This window comes from Ooceraea biroi, chromosome 1 (genome assembly GCF_003672135.1).
Source record: "Ooceraea biroi isolate clonal line C1 chromosome 1, Obir_v5.4, whole genome shotgun sequence".
In the NCBI taxonomy this organism is placed as follows: Eukaryota; Metazoa; Arthropoda; class Insecta; order Hymenoptera; family Formicidae; genus Ooceraea; species Ooceraea biroi.
In genome coordinates this window covers 9,715,993-9,737,323 of record NC_039506.1, presented here as the reverse complement: position 1 = coordinate 9,737,323, position 21,331 = coordinate 9,715,993, and the positions used below count along the sequence as shown (strand labels likewise).

Sequence of the window (21,331 nt, the reverse complement as noted above, 5' to 3'; positions counted from 1 at the left end):
TCGGATTACCGCGTCCCATGGATTTCCGTCAGTGCGGCCTCTTATCTCGCCGACGATCTCCGGAATCTTATGAATTCTTTCCCCCCACGATCCTCTCCCACGAGCCGCGAGCGAGCTCTCGGCGCGAGCGAGCGGGCGAGCGCGAAGCCGCGAACCATCAAAGCCCGCGGGTGGCACAGCCTCCGTGTCGCTTGTCCCTCTGTTTCTCTCGAATAAATTATGCCTTAATGAGAGGCAACGTGTCGACCGATCGTAAAAGGTCCCGAGCTGGATGGTGCGTTGGCGCGTTACGATCGCGAGGAATAATCCTTCGACGAGATATATTCGTGAGATTCCGCGGTGCGAGCGCGGGTCGTCAAAAAGCGCCGTTTTTCGAACCGTTAGCTGAGTTAGCGAGCTTATCGCCTCGAATTATGCTTTGGCGGCTATCGAACTGGTTTTCCCATAAAGTACCGCCGCGATCGGCTGTTTGATTTTACGAGTGTGCGTTTCATTTAATTGGATATTTATACTCAAGAATATATGTATATAATTGAGATCGTCGAGCGATTAAGAGCATAGCCTTGGTTATGCTGTGCATCTCGCGTTTCGTGACGGCGGTTTAATTGATTTTTATGTTTAATATCGAAAACTTTATGGTCGACATGGGAATCGATATAGAGTCGCCATCTCACAGTTGCATGTGTAATACTGAAGAGGAATTCCCAAAGGAATTCTCTAACTAGTGACCAGCAGCTGATAAGTCTTTAATACCACTGCCATACAGGTAAAAGAGACGAGTTGTTTTAGTTCAGACAACTCCATTAGATGACTGTACGATGTAGATTTTCTTTGCAAAATCATTCGATTGATAATGCAGATTTTGCATTCTATAATACAATTTATCATCCTACAAATATTTTGGATAAATTGGTATAGTGAATAATTTAGACATTTCTATTGTGCTAATATGTATGCACAGTTGGAAAATTTGTGTTTTCTTGTTAAAAAATATGCCGGTTAACATTTTTGTGTTAAATATTTAACACATTCATGTGTTAATTTAACATGTTGCTGTTGTGTTAATTCAACTCAAGTGTTAAATTTTTAAAACAACTAAAAAAAGTGTAAAAATTACACATTGTGCACCTATTTTTAATTTTACACGATAGATATGTTCCGTATTATTAGTGACAAGTTTTATCTGTTAAACTTTACAGAAAACTATGTTGAGAGTAAAGATGTATGTAAAAATAACTTTTTTTTCGAGTTAATTTTATCATTAAAAATATGTTGATTTTACATAAAATTTATTTCAAATTACTTCGCAGTTTGCATTCATTTTGGGTTAAAATATTAACATAATATTAGTGTCACCATTTAACATATCTATATTATGTTAAAGTAACACAAAAATTTATGTGGACCGTTTGGGACATGTGATATCTGTTAAATTTAACACAAATTTTTCACCTGTGTATACAGGGTGTCCGGTAACTCACGACTCAACGCTCGTGAGTGGATAAAGCGGACTGAACTGAGTGGAAAAGTCCTATACCATTTTGCAATTTTCACAATAGTTAACAAGTTATTAATTATTAAAAATCGTGCTATTCGTCCGGCCTACCGCCGAATGCAAGCGCGCGGCGAGATGCGACCTGATGCGACCGCCTAGCGATCGAGTGCCTAGCGATCGCAGTCGCAGTGGCAATGGCTAGGCATACCATTTGTAATAAACAACTTCTCGCGCCTAGCAACTTTGATCGCTTGGCGGTCGCATCTCGCCGCGCACTTGCATTCGGCGGTAGGCCGGACTAATATAGCGATTTTTAATAATTAATAACTCGTTAACTATTGTGAAAATTGCAAAATGGTATAGGACTTTTCCACTCAGTTCAGTCCTCTTTATCCACTCACGAGCGTTGAGTCGTGAGTTACCGGACACCCTGTATATAGTTTTTATTTTATACCATAATCATAGCTCGTATATAGTTCTAATTAATAATATTCTCATTATTACAATAATGCACTCTAAAACATAAAAGTTAAAAAAACCATTCCAATTTTATTAAATAATTGATTTACATGTACATCACAATATATTGAATATAACAATAAAAAAGAAGTTTTATTACATTATTATATATAATATTATATAATTCTACTTATTTATTATATATAATTTTAAATTAATATTATATATAATTTATTATACATACATTATTATATATAATTTTTTAACATATCATTTCTAACAAAGTGAAAAAATAATTAAATGTTGGTAAAAGATGTTGTATGAAGCAGACATTTGTATCAAGATAAGAAATTAAATATTAATGCAAAATCGGAGATATAAATCTACCTCTCATAAAAGTATCAAACTAGACTAGAAGTGTCAATAGAATGCCATGGCAATCTCAGGTCCACATCACGTATCGTTACAATGAAAGCGTAGAGACATTCGCTGAAGACTCCGTAAAGAGAATTTTAAACAAATCAGCTGTACGTTCCGACAGAGAGAACAGTTTCTGGCATAACGCCGAAGCGCACAAGCTTTCACCAGAACGAGCTACAGCTCCAGGCTACGATCTGGTCTCTCCGTCGCTCTCTTCGAGATCGGTTCCTCTGTCGTCCCGTTCTCCTCCCACTTCTCTTCAACCATCCGCTCTTCTCTCGAACGTGTACTTTCCACCCGCGACGAAAGCCGACCTGTTTCCACGGCACGGCGTCGATAAACGGAAATCGTGCTATCATCGCGATTTGGCATCGTCACTGATCGCTCTTGCCATTGTTTCCTGAATCACGTAGCTTCGAGTATCCCGTCATTTGGTTCCTGTAATCATGGTCTGCAGGGTCGTCTTCACCTTGACTTTCCTCTATGCAGATTCATTTGTAAAGCGTTTGAAATTACACGTTCCTGTAATTCAGAATAGAGCGTTGAGGGAAACAGGAAATCAGGCGTATTTTGATCAGAGTTTTGAGGTCGCAGTAGAAATCTGGGAATAATTCTGGCATTAAACTTTTTACAGTATTAAAAATAAATATAAATTATAAAGTTAAAGTGAGGAAGAAAAAAGACTTTGAGTCCTTTTCGCATGACATACACTCATATAATACTTCTCGATTATGTATCAAATAAAAATTAATAAATCTCCTAGTAGAATACATCTCACAAGTAGCAAGTTCTCATTTTTTAAATATGCTCCGCATTACAATCCTCTCTCGCAAATCAGAATCTCTCAAACACACGCATAAGCGCGAAAGTCATGGTGAACTCTTGTACAAGATTACGTAACGCGTCGCTGCATCAAAATCTTCACCAGCTGATCACATAGACGTCACAGTCGATCATCCACCCTATAAACATCTCACATCGCGTTTTAGCGAGTTGAGCGATGCACCGGCCTCCTTCCTCGGCCACGAGGAAGGAGACAGCAACGCGGTCGGCCGCGCGGAGGAGAGGGAGTGAAAAAGAGAGAGGATCGCCGGGCGGTAGCACGGTGGAGGAGGAGGAAGAAGGCCAGCCAGGATGGTGGTGATCGGCTTCGGATCCACGAGTGGCAGTCCATGGCGTGGGTAGCCGGCGCACAGTCAGTCACCGATCCAACCAGTCGGTTGTGGCCAGTCGGTACCAGAAGATCAGCTCCGTTCGCGGAGCCGCGTAGAGGTCTCGATTGCATCTCCGGAAGCTGATCTGAGTGGTCTTCGTGCTTACCTCTAAGTGGAGATTCTCGACGGCGGCATCTCGATTCTCGTTCCGCGACGAGATCGGTTTCGTGAAATCCACGCGAAAGATTCTCAAGAGAGCGGCCGATAGCGCGCGCGCGCGCGCGCGCGTGGACTTGCCGGCGAGTGCGCGGAGTGCCCCGATATCGAGTGCTGGATGAAGACACTTGTCTGGTATATAAGTGACAAAGTGTCGGCGAAGCGAGAGAGAGAGGTTTGAGAGGAGAGGTGCTCGAGCGATCCTTGTTAGCGCCGAGCGATATATCCAGAAGAAGCTGCGGAAACCTGACTACGGATGGTTAACGTGAGTACCGCGTTAGTCGGAGAGTATGTGCGGAATGCAGTGGGTTCATTGGCGTGCTTCTGCATTGAACTGATGTTTAGAGAGGCTTCGTCGGCTCTAACAAGTTGATGAGCTCACGAGCACACATAGATTTCCGATTTTCTCCTAAAGTTTATGTTACGAATTAATTTTAGTATGAGAATGACTGATGGAACTAAAAAATACACGTAGAAATCTTCTATAGCAATGATTCTAAATTGTTTTACGTGCGATCGTTTATATCCAATTGGTTTATAGGTGCGTTATTTGGTATGCTAATTAATTAAAGATGGGGTCTCTATTTTATGCGAGTTTTGCTAAGCGCCAGTTTAGCGGCTATTTAACTAGGCCTCACCTCGAAAACATTGACCCACTTTTTTGTTTGCTCTGTAAAGGCAGTTTCGGCCTACGAAAGGCTTCCTCGTCCTGCCCACACACACATATCTCCGTTTCAGCGATAGTTCACTACGGGAATTTCTAGTTAGGTGCGGCGGTGCTATGTGACTAGAATGATTTCCTTGCGTGAAAGTCATCCCGCTCTGTTTGCACCGAATCCAACTAGTGAAATGGAAACTATTGGATCCGCGTGGCATACACGCGGCTGGTAATTCGAGTGCGAACATCATTGAAACATCAGTAGTTTTCACTTTATACCTGAGTGTGAAATCTCTCGTTGTCAAATTGCAAAAAACCTTTAGTATTTTTATTCCTTTTAACAATTTTGACTGAACAATATTGTTCATCATATACACGGTGATTTTGTAATCAGACTGTATCGCATCTTCTTTTTAGAGACTGTTGTCATGAATCATTTTCACGTAGCAAATTAGCTGTGACGCTAATGGGAGAAAGGGTAGAATGTATGATTTTCTGTATGCTCAAGTCTCAGAAGTAACAGGAGATTTTCTACCGGAATGCTTTTATGAATTCGTTACGCTTCGCAGCGGCCTGCTGTTTTTTAACACTTTGAACACGCATACGCCGTTCGCTCCATCGATCGTAATTTCTCCTCTATTAATATTTGAGAGGTGTGCTATTTCCGCTTTGGAAACTCGCATAATTTGAATTGAAACTTATTATGAATGTATCTCTTACATATTTAATAAGTTACTATCACTACATCAGGAAAGCAAACTGTCCTGAATGATACTTCCGAGCTCCTTCTCGGTCCCAGCAATTTCCTAGATAAACTTGGTAATTTTGTCTAGCATTTAACTTGAATTACAGTAATGTTACCAGCGAGCGTAGGACACCGATGTTGTGAAAGAATCCGTGCGGCCCTGAAACATTTTTACTTTCGAATGCGTCACTCACAACCACACAAATCTCTCTACCTGTATCTCCAAACATCGTCTCGGAATCCATTAGCTTAGGTCAGTCATACCAATCTTACAACTATGTGGTGTAATCTGTGTATTTCCTCCATTCAAAATCGTCGTGTATTCGAAAGTAACGAAAGACATTTACGATATTTATTTTTGTTATAATATTTAACGTCGATCGTTATTTTTCTATAGCAAATCGACATAAAAAGGTGTAATGATTCTTTCCTTGAAATAATTTTCATGCTCGTTCGTAATTTTCTTGCCTGACATTTCTGTCGCGTGCGATTATTGCGTTAAGACTGAAATCAACCACGCGCGATATCTCAACAAATTAACGCATTGACGTTCCGAGTTTGCATCAACGGCTAGTTGCACTTTCGCGGCAACAGAACTCGGACGATAATCTGGCCATCAAAAGAAGAAACGATGAACGGGCAAGACAGAGGAAGGAAGACAGACAGAGAGGGCGAGTTCACCTGTTCCTCCATGTTCCCGACATGGTCGAGAAACCTCGAAGTCGACCGGCGTGTTTCTACCTTTTCGCTGCAGCGTGATTCCCTGCCTCCTGCGAAACCGGGTCTTCTTCTCTCCACGACCTCGAAACACACAAATTACGAACGGCACAAGAGCGTTGCAGGTATAGGAGCGCGGATAGGAGAGGCCGGTGTTCAATACTGATATGCGTACATGCGCACGTGTCACGTACTCGCAGCACCGGCACAGAACGATCGAAGAGATGATCGCAGAAAGCCGTACCTGAGATATCGTGGGATAAAGAGGCGCGCCCTCATTGTCGTCCGAAATTTATCGCTCCCAGACGCAACCCTTCAGCAGACTGTCTCGCAGTCCCTCCCGCGGACTAAATCGGAATTTGATTGCTGAAATGTAAGCTGCGAGATTTATTAATTCACCCTATATTAATCAAGCACCGCTGCTCTGGGGGATAGGTACTCTTATCCCTTTATAATTATGCCGCTCCCACAAACTTCGTTGCTTAGTTCGTTAAGCTATCGAAGCAGACTCCTTTGTTATTATGTAGCATGATCATTGAGTAATAACAGTTTATCATTCGATGTTAATGGATGAAAAATTTCATGTTTTATTGAGCCGCATTGTTGCTTGACTCGAGTTTTACGTTTTTGCGTAGGTGTTGCGGTTTTCTCGGTCGTTCGTGTTGTAATAGTGCTCGATCGTGTGGTCATTATATACATATGTTATAGCTATGTACATAATCTGAATTCGTGGGCGTTGAACTCGCCTCTTGTTGCTCGATAATACGAATAATCGAATTTTATTTATTTAAACTTTCGAGATGCCGATTTCCAAATCGTAAATCTGTGGATATCAATTTGTTCGGCGGTGATCGTTACGAAAGCGATTCGGTGTGAGCATCGCTTGATGTTAGGAACAGGCGAAGAAGGAATTGCAACTCGAGGCGGAGAATAAAGCAGAAAGGTATACGATGAACTCGAGAGGAACTCAAGGGCACCGAAAGATCTTGATTGGTTTTATCGACCAGTGGAAAAGGCTAAAAATAGAATTCCAATTTCAAGAGGAGAGCTCAGAACGTATTAAATTGTATTAATAATCGTATGTGTCACAATTTTGCGCAATATTATTTTATTTTGAAGGCGTTATAAACGACGTTAATTTTAATTTTCTAATATATAAAAATATCTATTAAATATAAATATGTTTTATTAACAAAATTCTTTTAACAGGAAACAAACGATATGTATATGTTTAAATATGATATATAATTTTGTGTAATGTCGAAAACACAATGCGATTAATCTTGTCAGGTGACTTGAAGGATTCACGAAATTAATAAGAGATTTACATAAAGTATTACGGATGGAACTTTTATTAATGTTGGCGATTTCCTTAACTGACAAGCAAAAGGATAAATCGATTTCCGTAGAAGATCCGTTAACTTGAGGAAATTATTAGTCATTGGTCTCGAAGCGTTCAAGGAAAGTGTTTCTCGGAACATGAGGCTTGTTCAGGGTCGAAGGAGTCAATTGTAGAGTCGAGCAACGTTCTACGATTCAGGATCTGGGATGAGAAGATCGGGCACGATCGTGAAAAGAGCAGCAACCTCGGCAGGATCATCAGAAAAACGGCTAAGTGATCCCTTGCCGCGGAAACCCGACTCGTTGGGTGAGTCCCCGTAAATCAGTATCCATTCGAGATGAAATTAGCGTCAACTGAAGAATACTATGATGCGTCGGGGATGCACGAAGACGTTCGCGAGGGAATGGATGCTGGTGAACGAGATGGAATTAAGCAGCAGCATTCGAAGAAGACGACGATTTATGACTTCTTACAAATACCACGATGGCGTCTGCATTAGCGGCGTAATTTTCCTCCCATAAATAACCGCCTTATCGTAACGCGTCCGATACACCCGAGCATCTCAACTGGAAATTGAGAATACGCTGAATCGAGAAAACGAGAACCGGTATGCAACTGGTCTAGGTTTACGAGCGGTTTGCGGAAGTGGCAAGCCGTTTAAATGAAATCGCGAAGAATGAAATCACTCGCCACGAGAATGCCGCGCCGCGGTTAATTCACGTCTCGCGATGTTTTATTAATACCAATCGCGTTTTTATCCCGAGGAACATTCCGCGCCGAGGAGAAACCGGAGAGTGTTTCGTCTTTTTGTGCGCGGCGCTCGATCTATCGCTTCCTGATGCCAGGAAAATCTTGAACCCACCGAAGGCCACGGTGATACACGGAGCTTGACGCCGCGATAAGATGCAAGAGGAAGCTTCAAGCTGGTCGCCGATGCACCAGACTCACCACACGAGAACCTGCTGGCAAGATAGTGGACGCGCGCGGTGGATCAAGAGTCGCGTTCCTCGATCGACCGACCGATAACGTTAAGGCGCTTGCACAAATTTCCGGTATTTGCCAAGGGAGTGGGAGCACGAGCGGTACTGTTTACGGGCTGTCTGTTTATCGTGCGAAGGGATCGCGAGCGAAATACCCCTTGCGAAGAATTATGGAATGAACTACTTAGGGCAAGAAGACCTGAACGGACACTGGGCGTCTGATGTTAATGAAGTTAATGAAACTGCTGGATGAGAGGAGAGATGCATAGAGCATTGAAAAGACCTATAGCTTCAATTGTTTAAAACGAACAAGACTTCAGTGTTGTTGTCTTGGTGGTTTCCTTGCAATGAAGTTGATATTTCCGGTAGAGAAATCCGTACGTGGAAAAAATGCTGCGGTAGAACTAGGACACCCTGTACAGCATGTGCATCGCTACCGCGCGTTACGTTGCCCGAAGTGTTTACAAGTGAATTCACTTTCGACGTCAATGTGTAACTTCACTAGAACCGCGCTGATGCATCGTATAAGTGAAGTATTATGTAAACGTTGATGCATACTGCAACGAATGGCGCATCGCGGTGATACAGCGAGATACATCGAGGAGCGACAAGTGCATAGAGACAAGTGTAGCAACAAATACAAGTATATAATCTAATATACATCTAATACATTAACTTTTCTTAATTATTATATAATTATAAATTAAAATTATTATCTCGTGAAAGCTATAATGAGTTTTTTCAATATCTATTTCAAGTAGTAAATACAATATCCTGAGAAATTTAATCTGAAAGATTAGTATGATAAGAATTAATTAATTGATTAATTAATTAAGTAATAATTAGTATGATAAAAAAATGATTTATCTAAAGAGAATTATTTTTTTAAAGAGAAAAAGATTTTTCACTAATTTTTAACTCTAAAAAGGAAATGAGCAATTGCTACATTTGTTGGCAATTTTAAATGACTCTTGACTTAAGAGTCGTTTAACGAAATTTCACATCGCTTTCAGAAGATTAACGTTCTCATGCTCGCCCAATTTTCTACGACGACGCCAGGCATTTGAATATGTCCCAGTCGGCACAACTTTCTAAGTTTCTAGTTTCGCACCGAGTGAAAATACCGAATCGCACACCGCGGAAGTGTCATACTCGTACTTCCGGCAAGTAAATTGCGTGCGCGCGAATTGTTCATTACGCAAAATCGCGAGGGACCACATTTAGCCTCGAGGAAAACTGATCGGGACAATTATCTGAAGTAACGCTAAAGCAAAGCAAAGCGGCTACGATCGGCTTCCGAAGTTCACAATGCTAAACAGTTCAAAATATTAAAAAATACAATTGCACTTGGCATTTCAAATTGCATTGCATAGAATTGCATTGTACGTAAAAAACATTGAGCGAACAGTTTGCGTAACACAAAGAGACCGCGTCATGTATGTGAACTTCACTCCACTTTTAAATTTAATTAAATTTTGAACATACACGCGAAATGTTAGCATACACGAAATTCTAACATTTTGTGTAGTCAAAACTTATTTTATTAAAAGCGGAGTACCAAGTTCACGTAGGTGGCTGCGTCGACGAGAGAAAGTACTTCTGCTGAGAGACGAAACAACCAGCAGGATCCGACAAATTATACGTAATCAAAATTACCGTCGTTTTCCCGTTTCGCTGTCTGGCTTTGTGCTGGTCGTGCGGAACCGGCCATCACGAATGCTCAGTTTTATTCGCGGTCGTAAACGCACCATGTAATGCCAGCGCGCGTGCTCCAATAAAAGTTTAACGAAGTTACTCGGGGCTTTGGAGAAATTTTACTTCATGTAAATTGATATTTATATTCCGCGCTTTTTATTTTAGTATGATAAACTATCTTTAAAGATCCTGAAATCCTATAAAGACAAAGGAACGATTGCAACGTATGAAGAAAGAGTGAGTAAGTTTAATGTAGCTCTGCCTCTATCTTTTAAATATTGACTATATGCTCATCAAAAATAATTAATCTGTCTTCGTAATTAAAAGAAAAAAGAAATTGTGTCATGAAATTGAATTTTAAACATCAAATTTTGCATCTAATAGCATTTGATGAACCATCATTACTTAATGATTGTGCTGCATAATAGCAAAGAAATTTACTCCGATCTTTTGACGAGCTAGGCAACGGAATCTATGGGGGCGGCATAATTGTAAAGGGAAAAATGGAGCGAGTTATAATAGAGAGGAGGAAATTAGGGTCGCAGTTCATGAGGTTACGAAGAGCTCGCTGCCGAGTACCGTTACATGCATCTTGCTTTACTCGCTGTAACGTTAGCGAAATAACGTAGAACTAATAAATGTTGCTGTTGTCAAAGATAATTACTTTTATGCTTAAAATAAAAAATACATTATAAAATTAATTATGCTTGCTTAAATTAGATGATCTAGAAATAACTATTAAACATTTCAAATATCCTGTATTTTTTATTATTGCATATTTAATACATATTATTAATCAATTTTAAATTTTATTTGCCTCTAATGTGGATATCGTATTTAATTAAAATGTGTATATATAATCACTTTTAATGTCAAATAATTACATTTTTTAATTTCTCTTTTACTGTAACAACACTAAAAAGAATTTATTAACTTGTTATTATTACGTAAAAGCATGAAGTTCTTGGTGTCACAGAGATTTAATTTTATAAAAACCGAGTTTTTTGCTGCGAATTGCATTTTACAAAAAATTTGCTTTTTGTACGGTTGACCAGCTTGATCCCGCTTATCGACATACACTGATCAAACGGCCGACCTTGCACGTTTTATGGAACAAAGTGAACGTAATAATATGCCTTTGGAACACGTGATCGACCGTAAAATCCTTCCAACCAAGCAACTCATGCATTTGGAGCGTTCTTATGGAGAGTGACGTGTCAAGAATCACGACAGGAAGAACGCAAAAGCTCTCGTATTTCCGCACGATCATTCGCTACTTTGCGCAGTCACGACGAAAGAGCACGCTTTTTCGCCCTGCAAGTACACTTCGCTCGGATGCGCCTGAGTCTCAAGGCCATGTGTGCAAGCTGAGCGTAAAAATTCTCCAGCCAGTAGAAAGTATATACGATTAGTCATCAACAATTGCGCCTATTTGCACAGGTGTATATCAGCTCGTTTTAGCGCCAAGTCATTTTTATTCTCGACTTGTTATTAATTTATTTCAAGCTTCTGATCAGAAAAACACTGCCAAGACTTTTATTATCTTATTATATATTTATACAAAAGTGTGTATGTGTATGTGTGTGTGTGTGTGTAAAATGGATAATCTTTATTATTAATATAATGTATTATGTATGCATCTTAATATCAAAATAATTAAAACTTGATAATAGATTATTAAATTACTAAAGAAGCTTTCATGAAATGGTTAATCAATGAGCAAGTAACCATTCAAATAGATTAGTTCGAAAAAATTATGTTTGTTATTAAATGTTTTACTATAAAACAGCCAAAACGACTTCAATTGTGAAAGGCTCGAGCGAATAATGGTCGATGGTGCGGAAGACCAACGTTCGTTTTATTTTTCGCGGGTATCTGGAAGACGCCACACCGATGCATTTTACACGGTGAATTTCCGAGCGCCTTCCACTAAGGCGAGCGCTTGAGCGATCTACTATACACGTTAGATGTATAATAGCTACCATACTCTCGTACCGGTCGAACTAGTTTCATGCTCGGTTCTCCCGCGGCCTTGAAGCGCGCGGACCACTACGTGGTGGTGTGTCGGTGGTTGTCGAGAGAGCCTTTATGGCTTCCCTCACCCGACGTGGACCGCGGATCCACGATCCTTCTTCCGCAATTTCAGCCATTATAACCGTACCTCCTGTGCTGCTCTTGAACGGCTGAAGCGGCTTTGCATTCGACGACGCGCATTAACGGCTGTCTTCGAGATTTCAGAAGTGGCGACGTACAGAACCAACAATTCTAGAAAGCGCTTTCAGCACGGATTACTGCTAAAATCTTAATTTCCTTCTTTGAATCTTTTCACCTCCATCTTTCTTATTTTAGCAGAAGCGTATGTTGACATCAATAATTTCGTGAGAGCGACAGTTTCAGTACCTGCTCTGTAGTACTTTCAAAATTGTCCGATTAAATGTTACTTAGACTAATTGCGCAGAGTGAACATTCAATTGCGAAACGTTCATCGATTTTCGCAGATGATTTATCATGGTGCAGCTGCAGCTGCAACAAACCGGCGAGCTGTTCTACGATCGATCTGTTACGAGAGAGGAGCAAACGAATAACACGAAGGAATCGAGCGTGTAGCCTCTTTGTCAAGCGACGACAATGCAAAAAGACACGCCTCAGCCTGGTATGCCAAGGTGGCTCCGTGCAATAAAACAGAATTGTTCGCGGTACTGAAGAGCGAGGAAGAAAAAGAGAGAGATAAATAGAGACGCCAAGGAAGAAAAACGGAATACAAAGGGGAAACGCGGCGAGTCGGAGGAGCGGAATGAGCGCGACGAGAGGACCTCTACTCCCGCGCTAATTATCCGGTGCCGTTTTATTACGATCTTAATTGGTGCACCACGCCACGTGGAATTAGCCGGCTTCGGAACAATGCGCAAAACCGGAACGCGGTCGCCGCCGACGAATGTAATTGAGTATTTCGCAATCGTGACGCTTTCACGACCACGTGCCCGCGCGTGTTCGTGCGCGCGCGCACCCTCTCCGGACATTATCGCCTACGCGGTGAAAATATGTTATCAACGGTCGTTGCAAAATGTAATGATGGCATTACGTTTCAGTGAGGCATGGAGGACGTCTCTCTCTCTCTTTCTCTCTCTCGCGTCGCAGAACCGTTTAATGGCCCATCACCGCGCGATGACGACGTTTATCCCGCAATAGGACGAAGCGACGATGGAATAGCTCTCATTCCCAGCGAAGACGTCCATTTAAAACTGGCTGATATTTCTGATATATATGTATAAGCTGATTGTGAATTATGCTGCTATATGCTTTGTACAATAAAATTTTGTCATCATTCTGTAATCAGCTTAGCAGCAACCTGTTATTGTACAGTTTTTAAATTAAATTGTTCAATTAATTTGTAAATTACAATTTATTTAAAAATTTAAGGATTAAGAAATTTAAGAATTTAACTTCTCGTTTTTATAAAGAAATGAGTGAGAATGTTATAAACAATAATGTTTAAAACTCGCGTAGAATAAATGATTAAGCTGATTTCATGAATTTTAGTAAAATAAGATTTAATAATGATTTTATTATGTCTAAAATAAATGGAATTTGTTAGAGAAATTAAGTATTGATCAAAATCCTTTAATATAAAATTTAATATAAAACTACTTATCAACAGTATACAATGTTGATACAATATTCAAATAGACATATAGACATAATGCATATCTATCTTGAAAAAAATATGAATGATTTATTTCATTTAAAAAATAATTAAATATATATCCATGTAGCAAAAGCATTTTCTTTCTTCTTCAGATATCGATGTATTCATACATAAGCACGAGCAGCATAGTAGAATAAATATCAAACGCGTTGATAATTACGAGAGCATTAATATTAATGCATCACCGAGCTGCGGATGCATAACGCGCGTGTTTTACAGATGAGTATTCCGTGCGCGAGTATCCGAGCGCGGAGCATCAGCGGAGCTGATGCCGCGGCAGGATATTTCTTAATTCTGCGTCGGCGTTAGCGCCGTATCATTAAAGTCCATTAGATGGATGGGCAGTATCGGGTAGCTGTTGCTAAGCTTGCTGCAAATAGTCGATACTAATTGCCGGTTACGTTGCATTACATCGACGGAAAAAGCGTGCGTAAAGTTACGCGTAACAGGCAAAGGGGGCTAATAATTATGATTTATTCGAACGCTCACAAAGGCGACGCTTCTGCTTCGCGAGAAGAAGCATCGGACTTATATTTCCGGCCGAATGCCGAAGAAGAAGCGTCGTTAATCACTACGCCAACGGAGAATTCACGAGGAGAGAGTGTCGACCTGGATACGACGTGTTCGATGAGCTCGAAACGCATTATCGACGCGCACATCGAGGTCACAAACATCGTCGATTAGCGAACGCGCGAACGGCTATCCGCGAAAGTGATTCGTTTGATCGACAGGCTGTTATTACGAGATTTTTAGAAGCAATGACGTGTCTGCCTTGCGGGAGGCAAAATTTCGCGCTATCGGGAGATCTATGGAGGCCGACGGGGTAACGCTCATGGCGTGGGAAAGAATACCACAAGCGAGGCCTAAATGTTCTCCGAAAAATGTTTCAGTCATTGCTCGGGGAAGTACTATTTCTCAAAAACAGTCGACGATGCCTGGATCACGTGAATTTATTTTTTGACACTCTATTTAGTAGATTTAATTTTGTGTTAGAAACGTTTTTGAACATGTCTTCACGCAATTTAAGTATTTTAATATTTAAGTTTGTGCCTTAATTACGAGCGGAGATGGCGAGAAGAATGAGAAGGCGTTATGTGGGTAAAGATACTGTTAAATTCTCACCCTCTATTAATAATGAGTCATTAATATTAATTAGGTAACGTAATTTCTTAATACAACTTTCGTAGCAAGTTCTTCGTTAAGAGGATATCAGGTCTTTGTTCTCGAGCGCAACTACATAAGTTCTAGTTCTATGAAATTGTAAACAATTAAGAACATACATAAGAACTGGCTACCTCGATGCTTTGTTTTCATCAAAAGTAGTCAGATCAATTTTATTACAATCACGACTTTGTCCTCTCATCATTTTAATTTATCACTTAAAGTGTATTTCTCTAGAGCAAAAGAGCGATTTTGCTATTCGTATTATGATAAATATATTTGAGAGAATAAGTAGTATCGCGAATTAACAATCTTGTTAAAATTCTGATCAGACATCTCCTTTTTGTTTTTCAGGACGTAATGAGCGAGTACGAACGAATCAAGCGTTCGTGCTTGAAACGGGGTGAGCTCTGGGAGGATCCAGAATTTCCAGCGACGCAAACATCCGTCTTCTACCATCAGACACCGCCGTTCCAGTTCCAATGGAAGAGGCCAAAGGTGAGATTGAGCTTTCAGCTAATAAAGATTTATCTTTCGCTCTTAAAAACTGATTAGAAACGAGGTTCATCCTGCGGGAACAATCTGAAGCTGAAAGAATTAGCTTCCTCGGCTCGCTCCAGTTCCTGGAGAACGGAAAGACAAGAGACTTAGGAACCGTAACGAAAACAGTTCGCAACCTTGACACGCAGCTCATCTCTGTCGCCTGCGTGCTCATGATTGTGGAACCAGCTTGTCTTCTGGGTAGGACAAAACTTAACGGAACATCCTATTTCGCTAAAAAGATCACGCTATCTTTACGCAATTTATCTTGCGTATATATATTTTTTGTGTCTAACTCTTCTATTCCTTCATGAATATTTAAAGCAAAACACACAATTGTTTCTTGCGATACCTTGCTCTTTCACTGAACAGAATTTTAATCTTTAAACAATCCCTTAACGTAAATTTATTAACAAAAATGTTCAATTTCTGGAATATCCAATTTTATTTTTATATATTGGACATTAGAATATATTATTAATATATCAAAAAAATATATAAAATGTATTAAATTAAATGTATTAAATATAGCATACACTCAGAGAGAGATTTCTCGGATATATTGAATCGACTGAATGCATTTAATTCATGAAATCGAATGTATCAAATATAAAGTGCATTTATACTTTTGATCTTTCCTAAATAAAATGTAACAATTCTACAATATCGCAACAGGGAATAGCCAGCGGGATCAACGATCCTGCAGTGCGGTTACGCAACCTGTACGATGAGACGAGAAACAGGCGAGCGGCAGGTGAAGTCGGCGACGCGTAACCGAGGTCTTTTCTGCTTACCGAACGAGACATTGCGTGGCGGTGCACCGCCGCAACATATAATGATCGTAATAAAAGTCACTGACAGCACATTCCTATGGCAAGATTCATAATTGCCACGAACAACGCATGCGTGGCGTGCTTTTTAACGCCGTCACCGAAGATCGCTCTCGCGGACTGTGATTTCCGTCACGACCGGAAACACGCCGCCGAAAGAGGGAAGGTTATTGTGCTAATGCGGGATGCAACTCTCGGCGAGCAGTTATTTAATACGTGATTATCTCACGACACGGTACTTTGTGTGCCATTAATACATAATATTTCATTGCAAAGTACCTAACATGTATGCGCGACTATTTTATTAAATAATTATTTCCCTGAATTGCATAATTTCCGTTAAACAACCTAGTAAATTTTAATTGAATGTCAGCGTGTCCTACAAAGAATAGATTACCGGGAATGATATAAAATTATATTAGAAAATTATGGTGAAACGGGCATTAGTTTCATTAATTGCGACAGACCGACCAATCAAAGATTGAGCAAGCATTAAATTGCAGACATAGCCTAGTTTTACTTCTGATATTGCTTATAATATAGTATTTGCTTGTTAAATGTTTTTACCTTTTCGTCGATTCGTATTGCAGTTCTTCTCTTTCCACTTTTTACGTTTACAAAAGTCTCTTTCAAGTACTTAAAAATTTTTATGTAACAATTTTCAGTTTATGTCAGTTGAAGAAAAATAATAAAAGATCATTTTCTTTGTTTCAGGAGTTGTGCAATCGCCCCATCTTCGTCAGCGATGCACCGGCTCAGTTCGACGTCATTCCCGGGAAGATGGGTGAGAATTGAATGTTATATTCATGAGGAATAATTGCATTACAAATGGGCTCGTACAATGAATTTAAGCATGGAAGAATAGTAGTAGAATGCTACATGGCGGGATATATTTTAAAAATGTCAGCCGCAGAGCTTGCATAAATAAACGACGCGCGAGAGGCATCGGCCAACGATAGAACTGGTCGTTCCGCTTTTGCCTTTCCTTCTTATTGCCGGTAATACGGAATTTCCTCGATAGGCATAATGATATGTTGTGCTTTTACGCGTGTTTGAAAACCTTGGCTTCTACTTAACTTCTTTTCTTCTTGCGTGACGAAAGGTTACGTGAGTTCATTATCACGGGTCGCTAATCGACTATTGAGTCTTCACAATCACTCATTATTTCAATCTCGAGATAATTTGTCTCTGTTATACGCAATCATCTGACAATATTGATTGATTGTCGAAAAAGAACATCCCTCAGGAAACATTATCAAAACGCGTTTACTGCAGAAAATTAAATTTATTTGTTGAGATATATATTTTAGATCCTTACATTTCCTAAATAGCTTTTTTAAAATTTTTATTATATTATTAAATGTTAACTGCGACCATCTTTTCAACAAGCTCGCATATAAATGATAATTTAAAATGATTCGAAAGTGGCTTTCGACTTTGCAGAGTTATTCCTTCCTGCCATCAGAATCCTTAAAAGAGGACATGAAATATCGAAAAAACTTTGCGGCCAAGTAACTTTTAATGATATAATTACCTGGCATTACGACTGAAATAGAACCGGAAAACCTCATCCTATCTTCACGGCCGAAAGAGCGCGAAATCATGCGAACCCTGAAATTACTTCGGTAACCTTTGACGAACGTGAGAGATAACACGTGGTCGTTTCCATGACCAGGTCAAAGTCATTATACTCTTTTTATTTCACGTTTGTGGGATAAGATCATTCATGTATCGCAATTTTCGTTTATTTTAAACGCGATTTCCGTAATACCAATTAAGCGATTAAGGAAATGGTTTTATGTGTACGGCCACCGTTCTTAAGTGATTGAGAATATCATATTATAATTAAGTATAATTTAATGATAGATAATATTCTGCGACTAAACGCGGAATGTATCATCCTAATTAATTAGGATGACATTAATAGTATAATCGTAGTCGAAATTTACGGTCGTAATCGACTCATGAAGACGTAATATTTAATAATTGTATTTAGGACTCTGAGCGTATTAATTAAATTAGAAAGTTGTGCATTCTAGATATTTGAACGCGTAATTTACTTGGGAACTTATTCTGCTACTAAGTGCTAATCGTGAAAATAGTAACACTTGTTAAATGTTACGTATCGTATCAAACGTTGGAATCATTTTCTCGCGATTATAAACGCTACGATAAGATAGAAGAATAAAATGGCGCATATAGCGGCGATGTAACGTTAACTGCGAAATCTCTGAATACTAGCATACGCATGTATGGATGAAATATCATACCTGAAATTCTCGATTTCTATTGAGAAATACTAGGACAGGAAGTCAAACCAGTTTTCAGCGCGTACACAATACTAATGCAGATTAATAAAAAATACACTATGATTATTTTATTACGAAAGTTCTTTTTGCGTCCAAATGTTTTTTCATCCAAGTTTTTAATTTCTTTTCAAAGGATAAAAGCACTAGAATGAAACTTTTTTTTTTATTGAACGTATCTTATAATTTGGATATTATCCTTTACTTCAGTTTGCAATACCTAAATTCAATATTTGACAAATTATATATAAATATGTATATATTGTAGTTTATCACATGCTGTACATTTCTTAAATTATGCAATTATACTCTTTTTAACTCTTTCATTTAAACATTCAAAGTGATCCATCATTTCCAGATTATATTTCGTGCAGGAAGATGTTTCTTTTTCATTATAATATGTAATAATAACGTTGTTTCTTTCGGGTTTCGCTTTACTTCGGACCGCAGCTTTGTTTACGACCGCAGCGACTCAGGAAATTAAAACGGAATGCGATTTTACCGAGGACGTGAACTAATGCACCATGGAACGTTCCTGCGACGTAATTTTTTCCGCGGCTCAGGCGTAATTTACGAGTGTAGCATCGCGCTACCGGAAGTCGAGCGCCCTCGAGTGCACCATGCGGGCGCATTCCTGAAGATATAACTGCGTTCTGCAAAGCGCGCGCGACGTGTCCCGTTAACGTGTATGTGCGCAACAGCACGCACGGCCAAGCAGGATGACGACACGTAATAATTTGTACCGACCTACATTGCGACACTGCAGAATTCGGCGATCTACCTTTGCGGCCTTGCGTGCCGACACGCCCGCTTTCAGATCGATCCCGATCAGTTTGATCAAAGTCGAGACATTTCGAATGTATCTGAAATGAAACCGTACAGTGGAGAGTCGTAGCAAGTTGTGCCGCAAAATTATCATTTATGTTAATAACGAGGAAAAATTTATTTTGCTGAAATATCTGTGCCAAGCGTCAAAATAATTGAACAATAAAGCATTCCTATAGTTGTGGAGATATACAAGAAATTGTTATCAAGGATAAGGTCTATTAAAAATATCACACCGTTTCATATAGAAGAAATTACATTAATTCTTTGTGATTCATTATCTTACATATAATTTCGCACACTCCCTTGCATATAGATTAAACGACGAAACTATCTTGCTTTTATTATCTAAAAGCCTAATCAAAATGCAATAGGAGTATCATTATCGAAAGCTGGCAATAAAATCCGCGTTCGAGCAAGTTCTTGTTCTCATTTTCCGCTCTTTTCTCGCGTCGAATGACAAAAAGTTAATAAAAACGAGCGCTCGCGATCAGCGATTAGACCTTCGAAAACGAAAGTGAAGTGAACGAACGCAACGGGATATATTGCAATGTTGTTCGGATTTTGAATAATTTTTCCACGATGTTACGATTTGATGAACATGTAATGTAAAGCCGTTTAGTTGTTCATTAAGAATAATCTTTCATTAATCTTTAAAAATAAGAGTAATTCGTATTATTTGGCAATATGTTTTCTTAATATTTCCGTTGAAACAGTTACGTATTAAGTAATTTTAGAGTGTGACAAGCTTGTAACATCAACCGTTACTTTTACATAAAATTAAAAATTATTATAATAGTATATACATATATTAACGCTTTCTCAGATGTTTTAAGTGCGTCTTAATTAACGTAATCATGCGACTTTTAATTTGCACACAGTAGCGATAGTAACTGTTGTGTAAACTGTCTTCACAGTTTCATAGTATGCTAAGTGTCCCTTCTTTACATGAAGATAAAGTCATTGAAATAACTGTAAGAAGTTTACCATAAAACACTTACTGCAATATCGCATAATTTCTTGCTAAGAATTGTTTAAAATAAAGCTTTTCTTGGATCTCACATATAACGAAAGATTTAAATTTTACTTATTTAGCAGAAGATGAGAAGAATATAATTTTATGAACAAAATAAGACTTTGAGACGTACATAAGCAATAATATAATAAATTCTCGACGTAATCAGTCACCGATTTGTTAACAGGTGATAAGTGGCTGGTATCGTGCCTGGGCGTATTGCACCTCAGCAAAGGTCTCTTCTACAGGGTGGTACCAGCCGATCAGGGTTTTGGCAGCGGCGGGGAACCCTCAGGCTCGCCGACCGCCGAGTATGCGGGGGTGTTCAGGTTTCGATTATGGTGGTGCGGCGCGTGGGTGGAGGTCCTTGTTGACGACAGATTGCCAGCGGTTCACGGAAGACTCGCCTTCGTGCAGAGTCGGCACACTGATCAGTTCTGGCCGGCCCTGTTGGAGAAAGCGTACGCCAAGTGAGTCCCCTTTGGTCGTTTTTACGTCAAAACTTCACGGGCTGATGAATCCGTACGTAGATAAGTCAGGCATATTGCGTCCATTGGAAGTATAACGCTTTTATTTCGACCCAGATACTACAGATAACTCGGACGTGTTATGCTGATCAGTCGAATCGCTTGTTCGATATTGAACTGAATCGCGTAGAATCTCATAAAAATTAATGAAATATGAAAGTAGCTTCATGTAACAGAATAAGATATCTCCGAGACATGTCTAGATCTAGAAGCGAGAAGCACTGATTAGATGATAAATGGAATTGTTGCTGCGCTATTGCAAGCATTGAAAGCATCATGAGCATTGCAAGCGCAGCGTCGAAGCGTAAAATAATGAATTGTACTTGTGATAACTCTTTAAATGATATTTGATAAGGAGAAAGAGAGAGAGAGAGAGTGTGTGTGTGTGTGCAAATTACATCACACATGTGAAATTTCTGAATTAGCCAATTCAGCTAACAAGCTGCGAAGCTCTCTGATCCGTAATTTCCGATTTTACTTGGCATAATATCATGGAAAGACGAGACGATGAGTTCCTACGACCGAGGTAATTTTCAAGCT

At 39.5% G+C, this 21,331-nt stretch overlaps 1 protein-coding gene across 2 annotated transcripts in view; it reads left to right on the top strand.

Annotated features, from left to right (window-relative positions):
• Positions 1 to 3,606: 3,606 nt before the first annotated feature.
• The window catches only part of LOC105279961 (calpain-C), a 29,617-nt gene continuing 11,892 nt past the window's right edge, over positions 3,607 to 21,331 (top strand). Inside the window, exons 1-4 of one of the 2 annotated variants that reach the window (XM_011340082.3) lie at positions 3,607 to 4,009; positions 15,103 to 15,246; positions 16,833 to 16,902; positions 20,452 to 20,734. In XM_011340082.3, coding sequence (XP_011338384.2) covers positions 4,001 to 4,009; positions 15,103 to 15,246; positions 16,833 to 16,902; positions 20,452 to 20,734 — 506 coding nt within the window. In that variant the 5' untranslated portion in view covers positions 3,607 to 4,000. Of the gene's footprint in view, positions 4,010 to 6,051; positions 6,238 to 15,102; positions 15,247 to 16,832; positions 16,903 to 20,451; positions 20,735 to 21,331 lie in introns of those variants that run through there. The other variant, XM_026972813.1, reaches the window with a different exon arrangement.